General features: G+C 39.3%; 1 protein-coding gene across 1 annotated transcript in view; it reads right to left on the bottom strand.

The window, feature by feature from the left end:
- Positions 1–26,191, bottom strand: part of hppy (MAP4K3-like protein hppy) — a 104,667-nt gene that overhangs the window by 38,579 nt on the left and 39,897 nt on the right. The window contains exons 11-14 of the mRNA XM_080276052.1: positions 16,404–17,246; positions 14,457–14,495; positions 9,621–9,674; positions 1,696–1,773 (exon numbers count right to left, since the gene is read on the bottom strand). Coding sequence (XP_080132178.1) covers positions 1,696–1,773; positions 9,621–9,674; positions 14,457–14,495; positions 16,404–17,246 — 1,014 coding nt within the window. The remainder of the gene's footprint in view (positions 1–1,695; positions 1,774–9,620; positions 9,675–14,456; positions 14,496–16,403; positions 17,247–26,191) is intronic.

The following is a 26,191-nucleotide window of genomic DNA, read 5'->3' as shown; positions in this document are numbered from 1 at the left end:
TGCCATCATAAGAAAGATTGATCATCATCATCATCCCAGACTTTGTTCCATTCAAAGATGGGATGAGGGAAATATGCTCTCTGTACCCTTGTCAGCACAGTAAAGAGTTAACATCATAATCATCATCCTAACATCTTTTTCTCATCCAAAGATAAGTGTGCGGGAAACAGGCTCCCTGTATTTTTGCTGGCAAAACACAGTCAACATCATCATCATCCCAACCTATTTTCCTACCCAAAGATGGGGTGAAGAAAATATGTTCTCTGTAACTTTGCCAACAATTAAGAGTAGTGGGTGGGGTGAACACTAATCTCTGCCCTGGTGCCCCCCCCTTTATGCCCACAGGCCTGCACAAAAATACAGAGGGAAATAATTTTCTTCCTAGTCTCATTTAGTTGTTATAGTGTTACCTTCCAGCACTGTAATGTTTTCCTGGTTTCCTGGAAACTATTTAGCTCATCACTCAGCATAAAGTCACTGTAGGTAGCACTACATCAAGTGAATGGATGCTGGATGACACCAATATAATTAAATAAGGTAGTATATCCTGCAACATGATACAAAAAATGGCACAATATTTCCTACAAAGACACTAACTACAAACACTCACACCCTATGTGGGTGAAGTCCTGTTGCACCAAGAGGAAAGAATAAAGTGCAGTACAGTACTTGCACCACCACCTGTGATAGTTATTATTAGTATCATAAACCCTGGCTTACCAGGAAGTGAACCCAGTAGGCTGCAGGCTGATGCTAACCTTCTGCAGTTCTTCCTTCTCCCAATGAGGAAATACTGAGGAAGTTGAGGGTCAATTACATAACCTCGTAGCAGAGTCATTTGGATATATCAGTACCAACACATATGTGTTTCTTTCCAGTCCCCACCAATAAACCACTCACAACTGTCTGAACATAATCAGTGTAACACTACATAAGCCACAGATTATTAACTCCTTCAATCCAGGGATGTCTTCAGTATTTTATTCTTGCATCTACCAGATAATTTCATCCAGTTTCAGATAGTGCCCTGGCAGTGATGGGGTTACTTTATTAAAAAAAAAAAAAAAAAAAAAAAAAAAAGCCGAAGTAGTAACTGCATCCCCAAGCCCATCTGAACAACAATCAAAAGGACTGCATGCTAAAGCTGCCTTCCTCCTCCAATCCACCACCCTCCTTTCATGGAATAGGGAGACATGATTGGACGTTTGTATAACCCGGCATTGGAGAAGTTTAGTAATACCAGTGCCACTGCATGAAGGTGTTTGTCACCAGCACCAGGGCTAACAACAATTTAACATCTCTCTCCAGCATCAGGAACTTTTATTTATCTATCTATCCCAAGATTCCTTAATCCTGGGAAGAGTGGTCCTAAATGAATCACCTCCGTGTCACCCAATCGCTTGCCAGCAGACTGTAATAGTACACAAGTAGTAGCAGCTGCAAGCCCTGGCTCATCTGGTTGTGAACCCACTTGCCTGCATGCCATAGTTACCCATCTCCTGCAGTCCACCATCCTCCTTTTTGGGGACAGACAGAGAACTAAGGGTTGTTTGTATATCCTGGCAGTATAGCCACCTAAATGTATCAGTACCATCATGTGAAGACATGTGAAGACACCTCTCTCCAGCACCACCAGCAAATTGTAACAAATAAACATCTCAATCCCACAATGACCATCGGCAACGACAAACGTACCTGTTGTGGTTGGCCTCATCCAGGGCCTGACTAGCATCACTGAGGGAGGTCTCATCCATGCCCACGGGGAGAGTTGCTCTGGGAGATCAGGGGGGAACAAACACGTGCAAGAATTAGACTTGGATCGTGTTTGATGGTTCAAGTAGGAAGTCTCAAGTCAACGACCACAAATCGCATACTTAATTTACTTTCATGTTCAACGATGCACCTGAATAAATGATTACCTCTTTGGCTGTGAGCTACCTACTCTGTCTTTAACTGCACTAATGTCACACAAATTTACTAAGCTCCAGAGGAACACAGGCCACCATAAACATTAAAGACTATCACGATTAACGTTTTGCTTGAGAATCAACAACAGCATGTATTATTCCAACATGTGCCAAGCTCTTGGAAACTCAGTGCAGCCAATGAGTTAAAAACTATAAATCCTCAACTTGACCACGATTTTAAAGGAGTTGTTGACATGAGATTACTTTTAACTTAGGCAACAACAGTCTTTTAAAGTTCGATAGATAAAACACACAATCTCTTTAAAGTTCCATGGGCAAAAACACAAATATCTTTAAGTTCATACAATGTACACTAACATAAAATATAATATGTGAACGTCATGAAGCAAAGCGTACATCTCAAAGTCAGCAAACGTCACCCCAGAGAGAAAGAGGGCAGAGGAGACATTGCAAACTCCAGACATCCCACTGTGTTTAACCAGAGGTGCAGGGTGCCATGATCAGCAGTACAGGCACTTCTCACTTACATCCGTTTCATTATTACATTCATCTCTTTCCATATTGTATTATTTAATTTTCATCTGCTTCCTTATTTTATCATTTTCATCTGTTTCATTATTAACCAATTTAGTTTATGAATGTTATTTCAATTTCATTCTTGCTGTTACCAGACAATATTTTCTCAGCTCGGGAGAATGCCCTAGTGCTGCAATGAAAGAGTTAATGAAGGCCATAGCAACACTCAGAAAAATCCATATGCTGAGTAAAACTGTCTGGTGGTAACAATAATAACAGAACACAACTTCTGTTAAATAATCTAAATTTCCCTTGTGAAGGATGAGATGCTGAATTCATATCTTCTTTTAATTCATTTTAAAAATGGAAAGGAGATCCTTCAAATAACTGCTGATCATTCCCTTTCTGTCCCTGGTGGTAGACATGCATTTTTAATACAATTTTCTGAGTTTATTTACAATCTACAGTATTCTATACACCATCTGATTAAAGACAGTGATAAAAACTCAACCACATCCACCACCATCACCACCCCTACTGCCAGCACCACCACCACCATTCATGCAAAAATAACCAATACTTGCTCTGTACAGCGAGTCTTTGCCATAAATCTCCCTTTTTCTTTATTTACCTTTATATTTATTGTTAATACACTTACAGCTGGAGATAAAGGATCACTTTTTTTTTTTTTCCCCTCCTTCATTTTCTTGCTACTTCCAGACTGTTTTATTCAGCAGAGGATGCACCTGCCAAGCTGCATGGGTTACATACTGCCTTCATAAATCCATTCATTTACAGGAGTCCTTCATGAGTTCAATAAAATCCTCTAATGGTACCACGAATAAAACAAAGAAAGACTTTCCTTGGCTGAAATGATTAAATTCTCAGTAAAACAGAAAGTAATAACCTATCAAACTTTCAATGCTACCTGTAAAGCTGATGTACCAGTTTCCACAGATTCAAAGAACCAGTTGCATAAAAAACATCATTATTCTTGTACACCTCCCAGACTTATCACAAAGACTGGCTGTACGTACATTAGATCTGTGCTGCAGTTGCCAATGCCATAAAATAAAGAACTATCTAATGTCCTATTTTCAATCCCAGGGTTCATCCAGAGCTGTCACAAGAGCAATGTCTCTAAGCCTCTCTATACACTAATAAACTAACACACTAATGTTTCCTGGCTTCTAATTGAATGCTTAGAATTCAAAAGTCAAAGCATATCACAGGCAATCCTGGCATTAACAATAATACCTCTAAAAGACTATAAATAAGTTACACTAACATACAAACATAACATTTTCCAGCTCCTGCCTGAGGTCAAAACATATCACAAGTAATTCTGGAATTAACAAACATAAATATCATACACGTGTGCGCTTAGTGCTAACACCACTTACGATTTTTTCACTCATTTGACACCAGTTTAGTATGCCAATACTGTACTAGTCTTCAAAATACCTACAGGGTATATATAGTACAACAGTTGTATTGGTGGTAATGGTAGTTGCAACCCCAGGTTCTACTGAACGTGAACCCGGTGGACTGCAGGGCAAAGTTGCTCTCCTTCTGCAGTTCACCATATACCTTCCAGAGGATAGGGAGGGGGATTGAGGAACATTTGTGCAACTAAACAGCTCCACCACCCAGTCATCTCAGTGCCACCATATGAATGTATCCCTCTCCAGCACCCACCTATTCAGAAAAATGCTTTAACAGAACTAAGTAACAAATGAGACTCCCCAATTGGAATGACAAAATTTATAATTCAGTTCTCTACAGCAACGTTTTAGTTCATTCTTTTAAGAAATATATTCTTTAACTACAATGGAAAATAAACTGCCATTTATTATTCATTACTATTAACTACATCTCAGTCATCTTTCTTAATGGTGACTCAAACTGTGGTGTATTTATCATCATTCTCTCTTCCCTCTCCTCTCTCTGCCTCCTAAGCAATGCCTACACAAAAATAGCTATGCCTCATTATTGACCAAAATTCTACCCTACGGAACCTGTAGTGATTCCATGCTTTGATATCAACTACAGTAAAGAGAACATACAGCAAAGCACATTTTACCACTCACAAAATGCGATCTGGGTTATGTATCACATTCCCTAATCATTGTGTAAGCAGCCCAAATTTGAGAGGTAATTTCTGATGAAATTAGGGGTACCAAGCAAATTAAAGCTTTCATATCAAGTTCACCAGTCACAAATACAGTATTTTTAAAAGATAATGTTGATGATGATGATGATCATGATGATGATAATGATGATGATCATGATGATAACAATGATGATGATGATGATGTTTCCCTATACTGTATGATTTAAAGGATCTTAAAAAAGAAAAAAATACACAATGCACATTCCTCTTAACCCTTTCTGATAACATACTTTCCATTTAATTCTTGCTTCCACCCAAACAATTCTATTCAGCTTAGGAGATAACTCTTACACTAACAGATGTTCTTCCCAACTTGAATAAAATTATCCTGTGGTAGCAGTTCAGTGAAAATAATATTCCACTGAAGTGAAGGGGTAATGATTTTCCTGATAGTAGTAGGGTTTGAATATTCACATAAATCAGACAAAGGGAAGGCCATGGGAACTGTGCACTGGATAGTGTAAAGTGTTATTTGAACAATTAAAATGGCCAATGTTGTGCTGGACTCATGACTAAAGTCCACCATTTTTACTCCAATTGTCACATTTACCCCAAAACATTATCTGAAAGACACGAACTACTCAACGGTTAAGGCTGAGTGGTAAGCAGTGCTGGCTGTGAAACTGCTGGCCTGATAGCACCATGGTTCAAATCCTGGGGTGCAGAGCAAACACCACTAGAATCAAGCCTCCATCCACCCTTTGTGGGCTGGTAAAATGAGTGTGGTAGCTACTAGAGTAACATCTATGGGAGGTAAATGTGGTATCCTGAATGATAAGAAATAGTCCTACATCCCAGCACAGTGAGTGAATAGCTTGCCACAGGCTGAAAGGACCAAGTTATGGAGGTAAGCATTGCAGTTAAGCACATCATGGCAACTGCCTGTATCTTTACCTTTCACTATAGGAGGTCATCTCCAAGGTAAATAATATGGCCTGGTGTTTACAAGAACAAAACAGAAAAAGATGTCATCATGCCACAGGGCCCAAAACAACCTCCATGCCTGTAAGCATGAGATGTGAGCGGCATAGTCCTGAAACTGATGGTGTATGTGGAAACCTGCATGACACACAACCATGCCACCTAATAGGCATATGTTTCATGGTACACATGTTACACATTAAGTATGTATTGACACTCTGGTTAGGCTAAGATTAAAACCATTCTGAATTCATCTGCAGGTTGCATTCCTCGTTTCATTCTCAAATAAGATCAAGTAACATACAGTACTAGAGAACTTAACACAGTGTTAATGTCAAATAACAATTATCTATGTACAGTATGCACCTACATGTACTAAAAGTAGCAAGCCAAATTTCCCACATTTAAAAACTAATAATGTTGGTTTATGATTTGGAAACATACGCTTCTGCATCCTGTGAGTATTAATGTTATACTTGAATCCAAAATTTTCTAGCTTCTAATTCACATGCTCACTAAATAATGCTACCTTCTAATGTCAACTGAGTACCACATGCAACACCTCCATGCATTTCTGCGCAGGCTGTTTCAGCACTACAAGATGTATTCTCAACAGTTGAGAAGCCCTTCTTGCACCCCTTCCTTAATTATTTACTTTGCATGTTACACCTTACTATTCTCTTGTTTGCTGTATATCATTTATGTCTTCTTGTTATCACAGACAACGCAGGTATCACAGTATAAGTAGTTACAACCCCAGGCTCAACTGAATGTGAACCTGGTGGACTGCAAGCATAAGTACCAGGTACCTTTTTCCTGCAGCCCAACATTCTTATTTTAGGGGATCAGGAAGTACGGTACTGTAACTGAGAGACATTTGTATAACTAGACAGTTGATCCCTTGGCCATATCAGTGCCACCACATGAAGGCATACTTTTCCAGCATCAAAGATACCATACAAGAGAATTAACACAAAAATAGAGAAATTAACTGGTAAAGAAGAGGTGATAGGAAGCCTCCATAACCGCTGAGAATACGCACCTTGGTTAGCAACTATGACAGCACATTACGGCCCTAAGCCAACCAGCTGTACCGCTAAACACACTCTATGCCGCCCTGAAAAAAACTGAGCTGAAAGAGGTATGAACAATCTTTTCGTCTAGTAAACAGCAAAATGGTACATTACTGTGTTCTTAAGAAGGATTACTACAATGCGCTAAAAGCTGGCTACTCAGATCACATCCTGGAGATTAAATTCCTTCATATTTACAAGCTAGGGATCGCCACTGATGTCACTGACTACATCCTACATCAAAGCTGATGGGAGAAGGAAAATTTTTCAACGTCATTAAGCTACCCTTCAAACATCCATGAATTAGTTCTCTTCTCAGGTTCTGGGAAGATTTTTCACATTTTCACAACACAAAATGGAACATGATAATGCTACAGCAATGGAAAACAAGCTACACAATACACTTCCATCATAGGTTATCTTTCCAAAAATAATGAGTGAACTTAATCAGATGAATACTAAAACTGAATGTGCTACAAGCTTTTGTATTGCAAACCATTATTCAATATTTTACATTACCAATTCTATTACTACTAAGAAGTAGTTAAATTAAACTCATTACTGGTACACACTGTGCATCAAATCCAATTTTTTTTATGATAAAGGTAATGACTGAAACATTATCATGTGATATGCCAATGTCTGAGCTCAGAACCTAGATGGCTGCTCTTCTGAAAGGGAAGTGCAATAATTTCAGGAGATGGTACTGAGTTACAGATATTCAGAAATACAGTACAACATTACAATAAAGTAGTCAAGTTGTAAGGTGGATGCTGTAAAGGGTATCTGAGGGGAAGAGATTACTGCATATGTATTATGAATTAAGAATGGCACTTTAGTAAGGGGGGAGGGGGACATTAATTGAAGATTAACTATTACTTATACAGTACCAATTTGAGGTAACACTATGCTGTAGTTATGACTGAAGTGCAATTAATCTTAGTTAATATGATAGCACTATGTATGGTTCAGTATCATTTTAATCAGTGCAGTTTCTTGTAAAGAGAATACCAAGATATTACACTTTCATTACGGTAACCAGGATATTCAAGCAAGTCTACATATGGATGAGGCATCTAGTATATGGCTGTAACATTCTTACTTACAGTAATAAATATCTCTAGCTGAGATTAATGTAATCTGAGTTCTACAAGACCAGCATCAACTCTGAATAATGTATAGTGATTTCAGAAAATAATCTACGGCTGTATGATGATAAGGTTAATATGAAGCAACAATTAGCTTCCTTCCTGACACTTCTTAAAGATTCCTTTGGTGAAAAAATAAATAAATAAAAGCTAAATTTTTACTTATTTCTTTTACCATACACAATTTCAATCTTATTTGTTTTATCATATATCATTTTTTGTCTTATTTCTATTATCATGTATTAGTCGGTCCAAAATTAATCACACTCAAAAGATTCTGCATCTGCCTCTTTCAGCTTCATTTTCTGAGAGCTGGTGCTACTGCTGCCAGGCTCACACGAGATCACACAGCTGCCACACGATGCACATCATCATCATCATCATCAGTATCTAGCAGCCAATACTCATGCAGGTGAAATAGTCCTTAAAAAGAAACCAATTGATAATTTTTCCAACCATTACCCACCCAACCAAAGAGCATTAAAATTCCATAGTGAAGTTATCAAAGCACCAATCAGGTTTGTTTTTGCTTTTTCATTTTTTGAGTGGTGGCAGGCAGGCAGGAGTGATCTCAGCGCTGCAGGTCAACAAGTGCAGATGGTGGTAGTAACAGAAATATAGTTATAATAGTACAGTAATAGCAGAAAACATAGTGGTAGAAATGGAAGTGAAATTGGTGGGTGGTAAAAGATTAGGAGAGCAGTAGTGAGTGTAGCTGTACGTGGTGTTTGGTGGATGCAGAGACTGTGGTAGTGAAAACTGCCATAGTTTCAAACAAGTCAAGGAGTGGTGATGGTACAGTAGTCAAAAGTGTGGCAACTGTGTGCGCATCAAAAGTACAGTAGTGATGATACTGTACTTTGTAAAGTGGTGGATCTACTGGCCATACTCGTAAAACTGAGCAGGTGAACGTATATGAAAGCCTCCACTTGGCTGTTTCTTTCTGGTACAGTCATGCCAGTTCCCCAAATTTACAGCACAACCTGAATGAAAAAACTGATAAATTGATACATATCCAAATGTAGCTACAAACATACAGTGTACTGGCAACAAGGTAAACAAGCCAAACATACTTTTACTCTCATTATAAATAGTAAGACAACAGCCAATCTCACATTAATCTCTTGGTGGCATTAGGACCTGAGGCTTGGGTACTGTAGTTCAGTACTGTACATCAAAGGGTAGTTGACCACCCTACTTTCTTTGATGGCATTAAATTAAAAATTAGCCTTCAGTCACATCTTGAGGATTTGAGGATCAAAATGGAAGGTCATCACTCTGACTAAGGCCTTCTAAACACTGGGCCTTATACTGTACAATGCACATACAACTGTCAAACATTAGGGGACTGCCTAAAACATCATAATCTCTGTTTTAAGAATATGGCTGTAGTAGTGAGGAGAGTGGAAAGAACTGAAATGCTGAAGACATGACACTACCATTAACTCTCTCGTGATAAGGAAAACTGTAGTATTCAATTCCAGCTAATGACTGACAACTTCATTCTAAGCAGAGTGGGTCACAAAAGCCTGAGAGGGTTAACAATGCCATTAACCCTCTCAAGATTGAGGCAACTCCACTATATTATTCCAGCTAATGTTAGAAGATTTTATTCCTCTGAGAGGGAGTTAGAAGGGACAATGCTAGTACAGTATTTATGTTCAGTTAATACTTGATTATTTAATTTTGTTAAGTGAGTCATAAGAACCTGAGAGTGTTAACAGAAACCACAATAGTAGTAGTAAGATCAATAAAACTGTGTGTGACAAAAACTGCTGTTAATAAAGAAGAACCATAGTAGTAAAACAAGAGTTAAAGAGCAATAGTGATAAACTGGTAATAGAAAGAAGGGGGGACGTACTGGGAGGAGTAGGTAAGATCCACCTCCAGCTCTGAGAGACGATCGTTGTGGCCCCTGCAATGCGAGCCACCTCTTAGACAGTTTCCCACCTCGTGCCTCCTCCTCACATTTCTTCTTCTATCTGGCTCCTGTTTTATTAACTTTTCATCTACTATATCACTCTCAGTTCTCTCCTGTCATCTAATACTCTCCTAATGCATTTTACTTGTACTGTACTTACTTTTCATCTACCTTTTCAGTCTCTTAGTTTTCTCCTACCATCTAGCTCTCTCCTGTATTCTCTATATTTTAACTCTTTCTTTATGTAACACTCCTTTTCTTACCTAGCTTTTTCTTACTCCTTTTCTATTGTCTTTATTTCTTTTACCACCTGACTTTTGTTAGTTTTTCTGTATACTGTATTTCATCTCTCTCTCTCTACTAATATCATAGCTTTTTTTCTCTCCCTCTCTTTCATCAATCTTTTTCTTTAATTCTATTTTTCCCTCATAATCTGGTTTCTTCTTACCTATCAAAATTTTCCTTAATTCATTCCTACAATCTCTCTCTCTCCTCATTTTCTGCTTTCACTAATTTCTTTACCTTCATTGTATCTCAACCTATACTCCTACTACCTCCTGATTCCTAAATTCTTTGCCTCTCTACTCTTCAGTAGTTTTCATCTTTATATCATTATTCTCACTATGAAAACTTCTTTCTTTTCCTGTATCCTGTTTCCTGTCTCCTTTTTTCACTACTCAGTCAAGCTTCCACAGTTGACCTACTTGAACAAGCTACAGTACAATGCATTTCCTGTCCCATTAATTCTAAACATCTTTCACTTGCCACTTTCTGGAAAACAATGTAACACTCTGATGGGCGGTAACTTAGAAACTGCCCACAAAACTGCTTCACAGGTCCATTCATTCATTCACATTATAACTGTTTTCATGCGATAAAAACCAGTGATTTAATCAGTCACTGATGTACAGTACTCTACAAATTCTCACAAAAACAAATGTCAGTACTATATGCATATTACGTGCACAACTTGTTCACTATTATTATGCTACAATAAAAAAAAACTGTTTATCTCATCATATGAATTAACATCAAAAAAATAAATAATTCTGCTTGATGCAGTCATGTGCTTTAGAGTCACCCTTTTCTTGTTAGAATAAGATGGTAACTGATACCAGTAGGTGCAAAAATATTAATTTAATTCTACAATGCCAACTATGTTAAATGTTAATAAAAATCAGCTATCTTCCTTGATGTCAGTCATTACAAAAGCAACAACTGAGAACTAATTTCATGTGAAACTGAGTAAGCATGAAAAAACTGAATCCAAAATATAAAACCAGCTTCAGGTCTCAGCTGCCCGAGTTCAACATCCAACTGGTGAGTGGGCTAATGCCACTACAGTGCCATGTGTCAGACCAGACTTTAAGCACACTGTCCCAAATGAGCTAAAGATCTTGCTTGAAAGATGTACAATAACATTATTACTCTTCATTTATTACAGCCAACTTTTTGTAGACTATAATTATCTACAGCACTGCTTTGGAGCATTATTATGGATACTCCATGTCTGAAAGTGTAATGAAGATATTTGTTCACGAAGAACTCCAAGTACTTTGTAAAACTAGCCGTGATGCCTGCTGTCATTCTACGCTTCTTGCATTGCTGAGAATGTCCAGCCAAGGACAGTACCAGTGTTCTGATGAGCACAATCTAATACAGTGCAGTACTAGCACACAATTGTGTCCAAGTGTTCTACATATAAATCAACCAGATTCAGGGTCTGTGATAGTGTGAAGCAAACATGATCACATGACACTGAGCAGGCCTGACTTGTATGTGTCCATTATTCAAACCAGTCAGTACTGTACTCAGTTTTGCTTGGGTTACTCATGGCAGTAATGTTTATATTCTGCACTCCTTACACACTGTGGCGCTTATAGTGGAAAACTTTGGTTACTTATAGCGCAGTTCACTCTAAATCACTCTGGTTACTGGTATGGTATGAGGGTGGGGGGTGCGTCCTACCTACCACCGCATGTGAACCAGTCGCGACAACACCCGACCCCATGGCAGCCACCACTGTCTGTCTCACCGCACGCACGACCACACGCCGGCACACACAGGAGACCCTCTTATTAAATTACTTACTAACAGGGAGCACTGAGCACCAGGCACAGGTCAGGAGACACTCTTGCACATTCCTACAACCTATCTTCCCATGCTCTGAGGCCAATTCAACTAATGGAAACAAATCCAAGTTGCTATAACCTATCTTTACACATACTGAGGCCATTCAAGTGAAGGAACAAACCGAACATAAAAATTAGGCCAATTCAACTAAGAGAAAAACTCAACTTAGGAATTTACAACTGGATCTTGACTATAACAAAAAGAATAGTACTGTAACTGTACACATAATTTTGCAACAATAATCACATGCTATGGGTGACTCAATAATTTCATACAATCAAATCCTGAAGTAAGATGCTTAAGTGAAATTATTTTTTGTTTTATATAGTACCACAATATCTTTAAAAGCAGATAACCATCAATGAATTCATGATATTTATTGTAGCACCTAGACTAAACACAGGGTAAAACATAAAGCACATAATAACTAATATCTATTTGTGGCCAACCCTAGTAAGTAAAGAAAAAAATAACTCATGACACAAACACATGTATATACAATATGCATTTGCTAAAAAATGCACTATGGTATGATGAAAGAGTGAGATGTGATACTGTATAAATAACTTACACAGGGTCCTGAAATACTGAACTAGCATTAATACACTAACCCACAACTTCTCACACCCATATCACTTCTCAACTTAAAATTTAATACCAACAGTAGTGACTAAATATGTACAGTACAGCTGAGGACAAGAGTTCACCTACTGCAGTATCCCCCCACATCAACCTCACACTTACTGCATGTCTAACACTTTCCTCCCAGATGCAGAGAAACACAATGAACCTCCCTTAGTTTAGAAATATTAGCCAGCAGCAGGAAGTAAGAAGGAGAGGGGGTGAAATAGTAGCTGAACTTTTGTCCCCAACTGTGTAGAAAATATGTGGGTTCAGAACTCAAGCTGCGAGGGTGCTTTGGTGCAGGATGGCCGGCTTATAGTTAGCTAATGTGAATGAGAAGCAACTTAACAATGGTACCTCTTCAAAATGGTGTTTGTCATATGTGTTTGGCTGGTAAAACTCAAATTCATCACAGCTGATTGTTCAGGAACACAATCTAAATAACACACACACACACACACACACACACACAGTACATTCTCTCATGAATGATACACTTATCTACAATAGTATTCTCTGCAAATCAGTAGTGGTTGAGTTCTGTGTTAAAGTATAAGTGGCAGTTTAATAAATCTCTGAGTCTCATACATGACCATCTTATTGATGATTCTCATTTAACATAATCTGAATATCTTTTGAAAACTATTACAGTACTAATATTTTCTAATTAATTATTTGAATGCCATATCCATTACAGTATTATAATATGATCCAATACATCATTTAAAAATAATGCTATGCTTTTTGTTGTTTCACCATCCAAACACAACTTTAATCTATCTATCTATGGCCAGATATCCTAATCCCAGGAGGGGTGGCCATAAACAAACTGTCTCTGTCTGGGATTGAGGCAGCTGGCTATAGTTCAATAGACGCCTAGGAAACATATCCCCTTCTATGAGGCTCCAGTTGCAACACACGCAGCTTCAGTTGTGAAAAGTTCTTCCAACACTCCACACTAGTTCACTAAACAGTAATGACCAAATGGAAATCATAGTGGGTCCTTATTCATATCTGCTACCAAAGATGAAGGGTTCAATGTCAATGCTGCAAAAAAAACTCCAACAGGACATTAATGATGGGCTTGGACAGGAGGCAAAAAATAAATAAATAAATAAACAGAGTTTATTTCCAACTAGTACCTGTAAGTTTATTCCTGAAACTAATTAGGAATAAACTCAACTCCATTCACCCATGTTTTCTTCCATCTCTTTCCCACATCTGTCAAAGTGTTTCTACAATGATGGGTTTGATATCGGTTCAGGCAGCTGTTAGTAAAGCATGCTGGAATGAGAGTTGGATGATCGTATTCTCACCAATTAAGGAGGCGCCCAAGCACCTCTCCCTAAAAACTTTCTGTATCTGGTCTGTTAACATATTTTCGTATGTTACTTATGCAATATATGTCAATATTAACGCTTTTAGTATTCTGCCTTTCAACAAATGATTTTATTCAATATACAGAAGACTTGAAGATTTAGATGGGTTAGGGATATTACCTTCAATAACCCGTTTCCTACTAGAGGTTCTTCTTGGCTCCTATAAAGCAATTTATGGTCACCTGATTAAAATGATAAAGACATCATGGTACCGAAAGGGTTAAAAGGACAAATTCAACATCATCATCATTCAATCTTTTATCTACCCCAGCAAGAGCATAGGGATCCAGGACTAGGCTACTCAGTCCCAACATTAAAGGCAAGGGTGACCAGACTCACTCGCCCCAAAAGACAAATAGCACACAAGAGATCAGTAAGGTGTAGTCTGCAATATATATCACCAAGGAGGAGATGCCAGAAAGCCTCCTAAGCTGATGAGAATGTGGATCAAACTGCATGCAGGAATTACAGTGATAATGCAGCCGGCAAGAGTTAATACATTAGATAACTGTTTACTAAGCTGAAGGGGTAAAAAAGCTTCAACAACAACAACAGGGGTTAGCACGAAGATAGAACAACAAATAACAATGGTTAGTAACAAAGTCAAAACTAGTAATATCCAGGGGTGAAATGTTCATACCTCATTCGCAACTCTTCATCAATATACTGCAATAGGCTCCTGTTGAGAGCAAGGTACAAAGAGGATGAGTTAGCCAGGCGGGTCAGGGCAGCGTCTAGGCAACCCCTCCACCTCCCGTGTACACACTCACATGTGCGCACACACACACACACACACACACACACACACAAACACACACACACACACACACACACACACAAAACACACACACACACACACACACACACACACACACACACACACACACACACACACAAACAAAACACACACACACAAAACACACACGTGTGTGCAAATAGTGCATGGCTTCTAGCTTGAACATGGTGATTTAAGCAATAAAAGGATAAACTTGGCAATAAGACATTAGCCTAAAAAAAGATATACCAGCCAATAAAATTACAAACAGCTTTAATTTAAAATCAATCAATTCTTGTAAATTAATTGAATTTTTGCTGGTGTATGCTATGCAAAACAGGTCCTTATAGCTTATGGATGATAATATGGGACTGGCTGCTACCATTTTACAAACTGGACATGATCAATTTTGACTGCAAATGACGGCCAATTATTAGAGCAACAACAGAACAGGTAACTACTCCACTCCTACGACATTTTTATTTATTTCTTTTATCACCAGATAATTATATGAAGCTTTGTGGAGACTTTGCAGCAAAAGAGTTATATACAGCCCTCATTAACCCCTTCCCTTCTAGAGGTGGGTCCAAAGTTGAATAAAAACATCTGGTTACAGCATGAATAAAGACCAATCTATGTTGCCAGAGTAAAGGAGTTGAGAGACATTATCCATTTGCAAACACGTGTCAAAAGGTGGATCAGCTGCACCGTCATAAAAGTAAAGTCCATTCCAAAATTAGAATACACTTGGCCACAACACACAATCTTCCATACCTCATATACATGCCCAATGCCCATACTCCTTCACTCAACTCTAACATCTGGAACTATAATCATAGTTGCTGGTGATGAAGTTAGTGTGAGGGGGATATGGGCAGGTGTGAAAAGGGTGAGAGTTGTAGCCAAGTGTCATTCTCATTTGGAACTGACTGCAGAGTGGCATTTGTCAAAACTGCTGCAACCACAACCACTCAACTGTTATCCTCAAATCTGCTGGCTATGAATACTGGTTAAAATACATTGATTATTACAGCTAAATGCTTTAATATACACACAAACAAGACTCTTGCATTTGCTCTGTGTCACACTATGCTGGCTAGTTTGGGTTACGGTACAAAAATATTTCATACAGCTTCAACTGTTAGTGCTTGTCATCAGGTCTCAAGCTACTGCTGTTTGAAGTATGGTGTAATGATGAGCTGAATATGTACAGCTTTACACTTCATTACTCTAAATATACTGGAATTTCTAAGCCAAGCCAAAGATATGTATGGCCCTGAAGAAGTGCTTTCATTTCATACAAAATATCAGGACATAAAGAGCAAAAGAGAACAAACCTGATAAAAGTTAAAGCATTACACAATTTAAAAGAAAAACACAAATTTAATGAGTCTCTTAATGTGCTTAATATATTGAAAGACATTAAAATGTTTCACTAATTTTGACCACATAAACAACAAGAGTCAAAGATGACTTTTGAACAAAAACAGTCTTATCAGACGATACCTATATGGTATTATTCAAAATACATCTTGAGACATTGATCAATATGTGGTCAAAATATTTTCAAAATACATGCCACCACTAATAATTTAGTAGTTAGTTACATTGAGGGTGCCACTACAGTATAAAACTACTTTAAGACACAAAGGGGACGGGCATCACCTCCAAAACATCCTAGACATTTAAAAACAGAGTAATTCAATAACAAAGAAAATACAGGCAATGCAGAATTTTAAATGGTAAAAAAGAAAAATTGTATTTTCCCTCTTTTTTTAAACAAAGAACTTGACCCAACAGAACTGAAACTACCTTGGAGACATGCGCAGCACGTCAGAGCCAGACAAAGGGCGCTTCTCCCTCCTGAGAGTGGTATCTGGCGTCCCCTCACTAGCCGGGGGGGAGGCATCCTGGGGGGCCCGGTATGAGGAGGAGGAGGAGGGGGGCACCTGGGTATACAGTTGTGGGGTACCAGTCAAGGGTCCTGAGTCCCTGCTCTTAGGTCGTCTGCACTTGTGCCGTCTGTTTGAGTGTTGAGATTGGCTGCGCTGTTCAACACTGCTGTCATCGTCAGACTGGTCTAGGGTGGTCAGGGAATGGTAGGGGACAGTGGTGTCATCTGTAAAGTCTGGCACCAAGCACGAGGGACGCTGGCAACCTGGCACGGTACAAGTAGGGTCATGGTAGGGTGGGTCCTCGTCAACACCAACACTGTCATCTCGCACAATGAAAGAGGTTGTCAGGTAATCGTTATTCTCCATATCAGGGACGGAGAAGCCATTGTTGCCGCTCCTCCCATCAAGCAAGTAGGTATATTCATTGTCCTGCTCGCTCAGCCCATAACGGTTATCCAGGTACACGTTTTGGGGGTATCGGGTACCCTCGTAGATCTCGTTCGTCAGGTGGTTGTTGTAATGCTGCTGACGGTCACTGGCTGGGTACAGTGGAGGGGGATGGGGAAGAGGAGTTGGGTAAGGGGCATATGGATCATCAAAGTGGTAAGGGTAGCCAAGTGGGGGCAGGTTGGCATAGTCTCTCTCCGTGGCTTCTGTCCCTAGTCGGTAGTAGGCCCCATTGGCATTGGTTCTGTTTGAGTCCTCCTGGCGCCCCCCTCTACCCCGTCGCACCCCGGGCAGGGAATGTGTCCAGGCCAGACTACAGACAACAATGGGAGGGATGATCCTTCAGAACGTTAATTGTAGACAAGAGGAACATGAGAATTTTACTCTCTAGTTAGGTGGGGGGGAGGGGAGGGAATGATGTCCAAACCAGACTCTTGTAGTGGCCAAATAAATGTCACTACATGATGATGGCTTCCCTTTATTTACTTATCTTCAGGCATCTCATGTGACACGGACGTCTTGCATCAGAGACATGGAGCGATGTTCACTCTGCTAATGTGAGCAAATGTTCTCAAGCACATGAAAACAGTGCTCTCTGAAAACTTACAAATAGGACATAATCTGTTTACCTTGTACCCTTGCAAATATCCAAAATTAGTACCAGCTTTATACCATGAATCCTAGTAGGTTCAGCATAGTATACATTAGACATCGACCACGGCTGTGTTAACCAACGTTCAGAAGTCTACCTGGAGATTAGTCTTTAACTCCTTCAATCCCATGATGTATATTTTATATTTGTTGTTGCTGTTGTTAATGTTGTAGTGACCCCAGGATGATCTGAACATGAACCCACTTATGAATAAACTGCCCTTCTGCAGCCCATTATCCTCTTTTCCAGGGACAGGGAGGGGATGAAGGATAAATGTATAACCAGCAAGTGAAGCCACCTGGTTATATCAGTGCCAACACATGAAGGTATCCCATTCCAGCATCATATTATTATTCTTGCTATCTCCAAACAATTTTCTTCCCTTCAAGATGGACTTTTTGAAATGGAGGAGTTAGATACAGCCTCCACTGACCCCAAAAAGTATATCCTACAGTTGAATACAATTGTCTGGTGATAACAAAAATAAAATATAAAATATATGTCATCACTGTGAAGAGGCTAAGGAAAGGGAAATTATTGTTAAAAAATTTCATCTTGTTAACAAAAGCTACCTCAAGTACCAACATTAAAATACCTGGCATGGTATTAATCACATTCACATTAGAGCTTTGGTTACGTTATTAAGTAGGTTGTTTAAGTTTTCAGTTGTGTGATCATGTTGAGATGCCTCTTAATAAATTGCTATTGCTTTTTTTTTCAGTACCCTCAATAATAATAAAAATAATAATAATGATAATAAAAATATAATAATAATGATGATGATGATAATAAATAATAATAATAATAATAATCATAATCCAACCATCCATCCATCATCTAATCCTATACTGCCCCATGAAGAGCGTAGGAGCCCGGGGCTAAGCAGATGCTCCCGACATTTATAATAATAATAATAATAATCCATCTATCATCCAATCCTACCTTGCCCCATGAGGAGCGTAGGAGCCTGGGGCTAGGCAGTTGGTCCCGTCATTTAAGATGAGAGTGACCAGCCTCACTCATCCCCGAGTGGCATTACATGAGCAATCAACCCCAACCACCCCTTGGATATAAACCTTCACCGGCTCAATTCGACTGGAGTGCAATAATTCCCCACTAAACCACCAGGTGCCAAAATTTGGTTATATGGTTACCACCCATAAATAATACCGGTAATAATAATAAAAAATGGAAACTGTTGGTGCCTCTAATAGTTATGCTTAAGGCCAAGGCTAAAAATCATTCTTCCCAAATGCAGATGCTCCAATTAAACTCTATCTAACTAAGTGGATACCTGCAGTTGTATTTTTAAAACTGAGTACCAGAACATGTAAGTCTGGAAGATTGTTGGTATTCAAGAAATAAGTGTGATGATTAAAATAACACTAACATCACTGTATTGAATGGTTAATGTACTCCCTCTTGTTACTTGTACCATGATTTAGTAATCATGGCATGGTGTTTTATCAGTGTCTTCCTTCTAACAAATACTGGGCCCGGGGCTGTATTCCAAGTTGCTTTGAAGATTTTGTAACACCTCTTCCTTAGCAATATATTCTGGTCATTATACTACAATATCCTCTTGCATGTTACATGTGTTAACTATGTTGTTATTAAAATGATATTCTTTTTCTGTGCCTGCCCTCCTCTCTTCCTATTTCTCCCATCTTTCCTGTCACTACTTATTGCCTTTCTTTCCGTTACAGGTGGCTTTACATTGAGTGACAAGCCAAATGGTTTCCTGTAAGCCAAGAAACCATTTACAACGCTGGGTGATAACCATATAACCAAACTATACGTGCTCCCTACGTGTCAAGTGGGTTGGTGTAGGGTTAGTGCCCCTCCCTGTAAAACAAATAACTCAGAGTCAAATGGCCACCCTGTACGGGATTATGGCGTCTGACAATAGATAGATATATAGATAGATAAACAACACACATGAGAATGATAAGGGTGTAATATGCAAAACAAACTGCTAAGAATGAAGTGATACGGAACCTCGTATGCCATCTTAATCACAAACAAATTACAATCAATTCCCCATCATAACATTCATTTCATTCATTTATTATCTAATCCAGTGCTGCTCCATGAGGAGTGTATGGGCCCAGGGCTAGGCAAGTTGGTCCTGACTTTTAAGATGAGAGTGATCAACCTCACTCATCCCTGAATATTATTAAGTGAGCAGTAAAACCCCAACCACCCCTTGGATATAAACCTGCATTGCCTCAATCTGACTGGAGCACCTTAAGTACCCACTAAACCACCAGGTGCCAAAATTTGGTTTTATAGTTACCACCCAGCATAGTAAATGGTTTCCTGGTGTACAGGAAACAATTTAGCTTGTCACTCAGTGTAGTCACCACAGATAGTAGGAAGAGGAATGAAAGAAAGGCAGACAGACAAGAGGAAGGAAGGAGAGAAGGAAGGAAGAGAGGAAAGGGCAGGCACCCAAGAGCAGCACTACACTAAGTGAGTGGATGGTCAGTGCCCTCACCTACCACTAACAAACTAATTATTTTTGCAGGAAGAATGCCAGACACTGAAAGATTCCTTATTCACATTTCCCCAGCCTTCCTCCAGAAACATAACTTCCATATGCTTAAAACTTACATCATAATGGGGAAGGAAAGCCCTCACCTTCTGATGGTACTTTATAGAAAGTCGATAGCTATTAGATTTCATCAACAACACCAAGAGGTCAGAAACACTTTAACTTTGTCACTTACTCACAAACTCGGGGCTGTGCTCCAAAAATTAGTCAGAAACAGAGGCCTTGCCTTCCTCTTTGTGATACAGTTTAAGAATATGGATCTTTAACAAATGAGAATTGCTTGTACGTATTTGTGAATCTGGGTCCAGTATGAATCTCAAAAGAGGCATAACACCAGTCAGTGGGTATGCAGCATACTGTATAATTATCAGAGAGACAGGAAATGGGAAGTATAAAATATGATATCCTGTGGTGTGTTACAGTCCTGATGCATATGCATACAAATGTTTTCCAGGGAGAAAGTCATCAATCTTGTAAAGGCCAAGAAAATAACCCGAACTGGATGATAGTCAGCTACATAACTCATTCATAAACAAGAAGAGCAAGTACTGCACTCCCAGGCCTGTATTTTCATGGGCTTAGTGGGCTTTTTTAGCAACTCTAAAATCATGTTGCATTTTACAACTAATTACTTTCTTGGGTGCTATTCCTGTTTTATCTCTGATATCACTTGAGACTGCATAAATAACATTCAGGAAAACACAGTAAAGATGTGCTGTATACAAAATATAAACCGGTAAGGTAGAGTTGCTAGCAGGCCATCTAAACTTATGAGAACATGGGCTGAAGTTGGTGAGAATGGCAGGATTATGTAATCTGATTTAACTGTTTAATGACAAAATGAAATAAGAAGACTCAATGACCCTACAAGACACATGCAAATATAGAGATTGTCAGTAAATTCTGTCTCCAATGAAGCCAAACTACAGAAGACTTTTAGAATTACATCAGTGAGATTTCATGCCGTGTACTTTAACAGCTCAAGACAAGCAGACAACACTAACAAAAACTGCAGCCTTGCTCTCCATCATTATTAACTAGCTCCTCTGTAAAAACTATTGCACCTCTCACCTACTTTACCCTAACAAATAAATAAATACATAAATGAAACACGCCTACAAATTTGTTTATAAGCCTTGTGGTCTCACTTTCTTCTTCTATTCCTTTACTCTCTGGTCTCATCATCATCATCATCATCATTACCTCTGACACCTAGCTAAATCATGACAAATTTCCAACAGGGAATGGTTTAGACAGACTTTACTTCAAGCACCTTTGTCCTCATATACCTCTCCCTCACTTTTTCCGTCACCTTAGTCAGGTGGTGCCAACTACCACCTTCTAACTCGATGTTAGTGCTGCCTACTTCTTCCTTCACATTTATCATTCTGTATCTGCCCTCCTCTCTTCCTATTTCTCCCATCCTTCCTGTCACTTATTACTTTTGTTTCCACTTCAGGTAGTACTACAAAAAGTGACAAGTCTATAGGTTTGTTGTACACATGAAATCCATTTGCAATGCTGGGTGGTAACCATACAACCAAATAACATGTGGTCTGGAGCATATTGTTCAGGTTGAGATGTATGTGGCATCCATCCAGGAACCACAACCCCATGCCTTACTGTGACAAGGCACTGTCTGCCACAAGGGAGCATTGGTGCACTGTATAAGATGGCCCTGCAGGGGCAGATGCTTCCCTGCAGTTAATGAGTCTACTTGACCAGACAAACCAGGGCTCCTCAACAATAACAACTTTCTCAGTCACTCCTTTTCCTCTTCCTTCCCTCACAAAATACAGTTCATCTCCTTTCTTCTGAACAACATACTGTATTTCAACATACAGGCTCTTCCTCTACCACCAGTAACCCCTGTCATGCTTTATATGAGCATCCTTTGATTATGCCCAAAACATTTCAGTATTTCTCTTTATCCATTCTCCCATACTTTCTCCACTACCTGCCTTACTGCAAGAATCTAATTTAAATATCTCACACCTTTCCAAAAATCCAATACTCTGCCCATCCAATTAATTCCCACGATTACTGACAATGTACAGAAAGCATAATTCTATGTCTATAGTAATGTCACTCTATCTGCTGCAAGGTGAAAAGCTCCAGTTGTAGAAACTACATTATAAGGGCAAACAATTACAGTACTTCTCCACACTACAGCAACAATTTTAGCAATGCTTCCACCACTGACTGTCATTGAAAAAAATTATTACTGGCAAAGGCAGCAAGAATAAAAAATACATAAATAAGAATATTCCCCTTCCTAAATACAGCAAAGCTATATGAAATGAGACTGATCAATATTTGTTTTAAAAAAGAAAGGACTCCTCAAAATATCTAAGCAGCATTAGAGTACAGTACTAATATAATGTTCCTGGGATATAACAAAATACTATACAATAAGTATTTATTATTTATTTATTTGTGGTAGGTGGGGGCACCCATCATCCGCTCACTCAATGTAGTGTTGCCTTATGGCCATTACACTGAGTGACAAGCCAAATGGTTTCCTGTACTATGCTGGGTGGTAACCATATAACCGGGGTTTCTGGCAGGGTTAAGCACCCCCCAGATTCCCCTATCTTTAATCACTAAATCATGGCAGACGTTTCAGAAAGCCTCTGAAAGCCCAATACCTGTCCAGGGTCCCAACCAAATGGGTGGATTCGCATGGCCATTTGGAATGTGAGAAGTGTGAATGAAGAATGTGTTCAACAGTGCGAGATATGCTGTGATGGCACTGTGTGAAACATGGACAAAAGGGTGTGAAATGGAGGAGTGGGAGGGTGTGAAATGTGTAAGGTCGGGCATGAATGGGAGAGGAAGATGCAAGGAAGGCACTGCTTTGTTGATTTATGAAGTGTGGCAGAGTGGAATGAGAGACTACAATTGTGTCATCTAGGGATGTATGTATGTCATGTTCAAGACTGAGAAGATGAAAGTGGCAGTGATTGTATTGTATGCACTATGTGATGACAGGAGTGAGACCGAGAAAGAAAGGTTTGGGAATGAGCTGCATGAAGTAAGAAGAGAAATGCCCCGGCGCTGCAAAGTGTTTGTAATGGGCAACGTGAATGGGAGAGTAGGCACTGGTCCTGTGAATGATATAATGGGTAATAATGGAGTACCAGAAGAGAATGATAATGGAAAGCGAATGAAGGACATGTGTTTGGAAAGGAGGTTGTGCATTTGTAATTCTTATTTCTAACACAAAGATGCACATAAATATACATGGTACAGAGGGAATGGAGATGGTGTTGAAAGGAGCCTGACTGATTATGTGCTCGCTGAGAAATCGATGCTGGGAATGGCTGCTGATATGAGGGCAGTGAGAGAACAATGTGGAGGTCTGTCAGATCATGTGATTGTGGTATGCAAGATCAAGCTGAGAGGAGTGAGGTGGACCAAGAGAGAGATGAGTAGTCAGGGAGAGAGACTGAAAGTCAAGAAGCTGGGGATCAGAGAAATGACAAATGAATACAGGGCTAAAGCAGGGGAAGAGTTAGAATTAGTAAACTGGAATGAAATGGATCTGGACAGCTTGTGGAATGCATACAGGGACTGCTTAGTTAGGAATGCAAAAGTGGTGTGTGGTGTGGCAAGAGTAACAACAAAGAACAAAGGTGCAGCATGGTGGGATGAAGAGGTTAAGAGAGCAGCGGAGGAAATGAGGGAGAAGTGGCTAGAGTGGATACAGGACAGAGGTTCAGTTGAAATAGGAAATGAGTACACTGAGAGCAAGAAGCATGTAAAGAGACTAGTGAAGAGGAAAAAGGAGGAGGTAAATGATGATCTAGGAAGAAAAATGAATGCGAACTACTCTGAAAATAGGAAGTTATTCCAGATAGCAGTGCAGAAATGTAGAAGTGACTGTGGAAAGAAATGTGGAAGTGTGAAGGATGTAAGTGGGAGGTTATTAACCCATAGGGATGAAGTAAGGACAAGATGGAAAGAATATTTTGAAAGTCTGATGAATGGGAATGGAGACAACAAAGTGACTGTTAACATGATTGGTTTTAGCAGTGTACAAAGAAGGAATGCAGTGCCAGGAAACGTGACACTTGCATAGGTGAAGAATGCTGTGATGTGGCTGAAAAATGGGAAAGCAGCTGGGGTTGATGACGTGTATGCAGTTGTGATTAAGTGTAGTGGAGACAGCAGAATGAAGTGCTTGCTGGAGATATGTAAAAAGGAATGGATGAGTGAAACTGTGCCAGTAGAGTGGGAAAAGCCTGTGATTGTACCACTGTACAAAAATAAAGGTGAACAAAGTGAGTACTCTACTAAGTGTTGTAGGGAAGGTTTATGAAAGAATTATTATAATGTAAGAGAGATATCAGAAGACCTATTGAGTGATAAACAGGGTGGCTTTAGAAGTGGCAGAGGATGTGTGGATCAAATATTTGCAGTGAGACAGATAGTGGAGTAGGCTTGTGAGAAGGACTATAAGGTGTTTATGGCATTTATAGATCTGGAAAAAGCATATGATAATAGACAGAGAAGGACTGTGGCAGGTTTTTGCTACTGTGCAGATGGTAAGCTGCTGGGTGCCATCAAGAGTTTTATGATGGCAGTGAGGCATGTGTAAGGATAAATGGACATCTGAGTGAATGACCCATGATCAATGTGGACATGCAACAAAGTTGTGTGACTTCCCCATGGTTGTTCAATATATATATGAATGGGGTGATCAGAGAGGTAAAAATACAAGCAATGGACAGAGGGATGGCATTGGTAATGAATGGTGATGGATGGAATATCTCAAATTTGTTGTATGCTGATGATGCAGTGCTACCTGCAAATACCTGACAAGAGCTTAGCAGACAAGAGCAGAGTTTTGCAGATGTCTGTGAGCATCATACCTTGAGAGTAATTGTATAAAAGAGTAAATTGATGGTTACTGAGAGAGAGGGTGACTCCTAGTGTGATGATACAGAGAAGAGAGAGAGAGAGAGAGACTGGAACTGGTGAAAGAGTTCAAATACCTAAGTACAGTGATAGAAAAGAGAGAAAAATGTGAAAAAAGAAGTGGAAAGTAGAGTGACACAAAGAAGGAAAGTAGCTGGTGCTATGAAGGCCTTGATAAGAAACAGAGGCTTGAGTGTAGCAGCTGCGCGAGGATTACATGAAGGAGTGTTAGTGCCAACTTAAACATAATGGATGTGAAACTATGGTGAGGCATGAAAATAAAAAGTCAAGAGTAGCAAGGGAGATGGGACTGCTAAGGAATGTATGTAGAGTACAGACAGTAGACAGGACACGGAAAGATGTGTTTCATGAAAGATGTGGAATGAGGAAGTCCGTGGACACCAGAATCGAAGAGTGTTCTGAGATGGAATGGTCAGGTGGAGAGAATGGATAACAAGAGAGTAGTGAAAAAGGTATATCTGAGTGAATTTGAAGGAAGGAGGAGGTGAGGTAGGCCAAGAAAAAGGTGGAGGGATATGGTGAATGAATGTGTGAGGAAAAGAGGTATGGAAATTGGTAAGGCTAAGGACTGACAAGAAATCGAGCTGGATGGATTAATTTTGTGCGAAGAGGTGCATGACCATGGATTTGGCACCCTTTTTAACGTGACAGCATTCGGATTGGCTCTATCTGATAGGTATATGTGAAGCTACAGAACACGGTGAAATTTTTTTTGGCCTATCAGATGGAGCCAGGATTTTGAGGGCTTGAATGATGAGTGAATGGAAGTGTGGCCTAGTGAACTGGGTAAACTTTGGCTGTCTGGACACTGCTACTCCTCACCCTGCCCTAGGATGGGAAAGGAGGTTTGGATGATGATGATGATGATGATAAGGATGATGATGAGTATTTATTTCAATCATATAATATGCTGTCAGGAAAGTAGGCCAGTTTTCTACTCTAAAATGATGTGTAAACTTTTTTTTTTTTTTTTTTTTTTTTTAATTTTTTTTAACACTTAGGTGAATGAGGAGAAAAAATCCAATAAATATTAAGAGTAACCTAATAATATCAAAGTAACTATTCCTAACCCAATGTCATTATTTTTCAACGGCACTTTAACAACTCCAGC

Source organism: Coenobita brevimanus, chromosome 63, assembly GCF_032717465.1.
Source record: "Coenobita brevimanus isolate Jiangsu-jjx chromosome 63, ASM3271746v2, whole genome shotgun sequence".
Classification (NCBI taxonomy): Eukaryota; Metazoa; Arthropoda; class Malacostraca; order Decapoda; family Coenobitidae; genus Coenobita; species Coenobita brevimanus.
The sequence above is the reverse complement of the archived record's forward strand: the minus strand, read 5'-3'. Positions and strand labels throughout refer to the sequence as shown.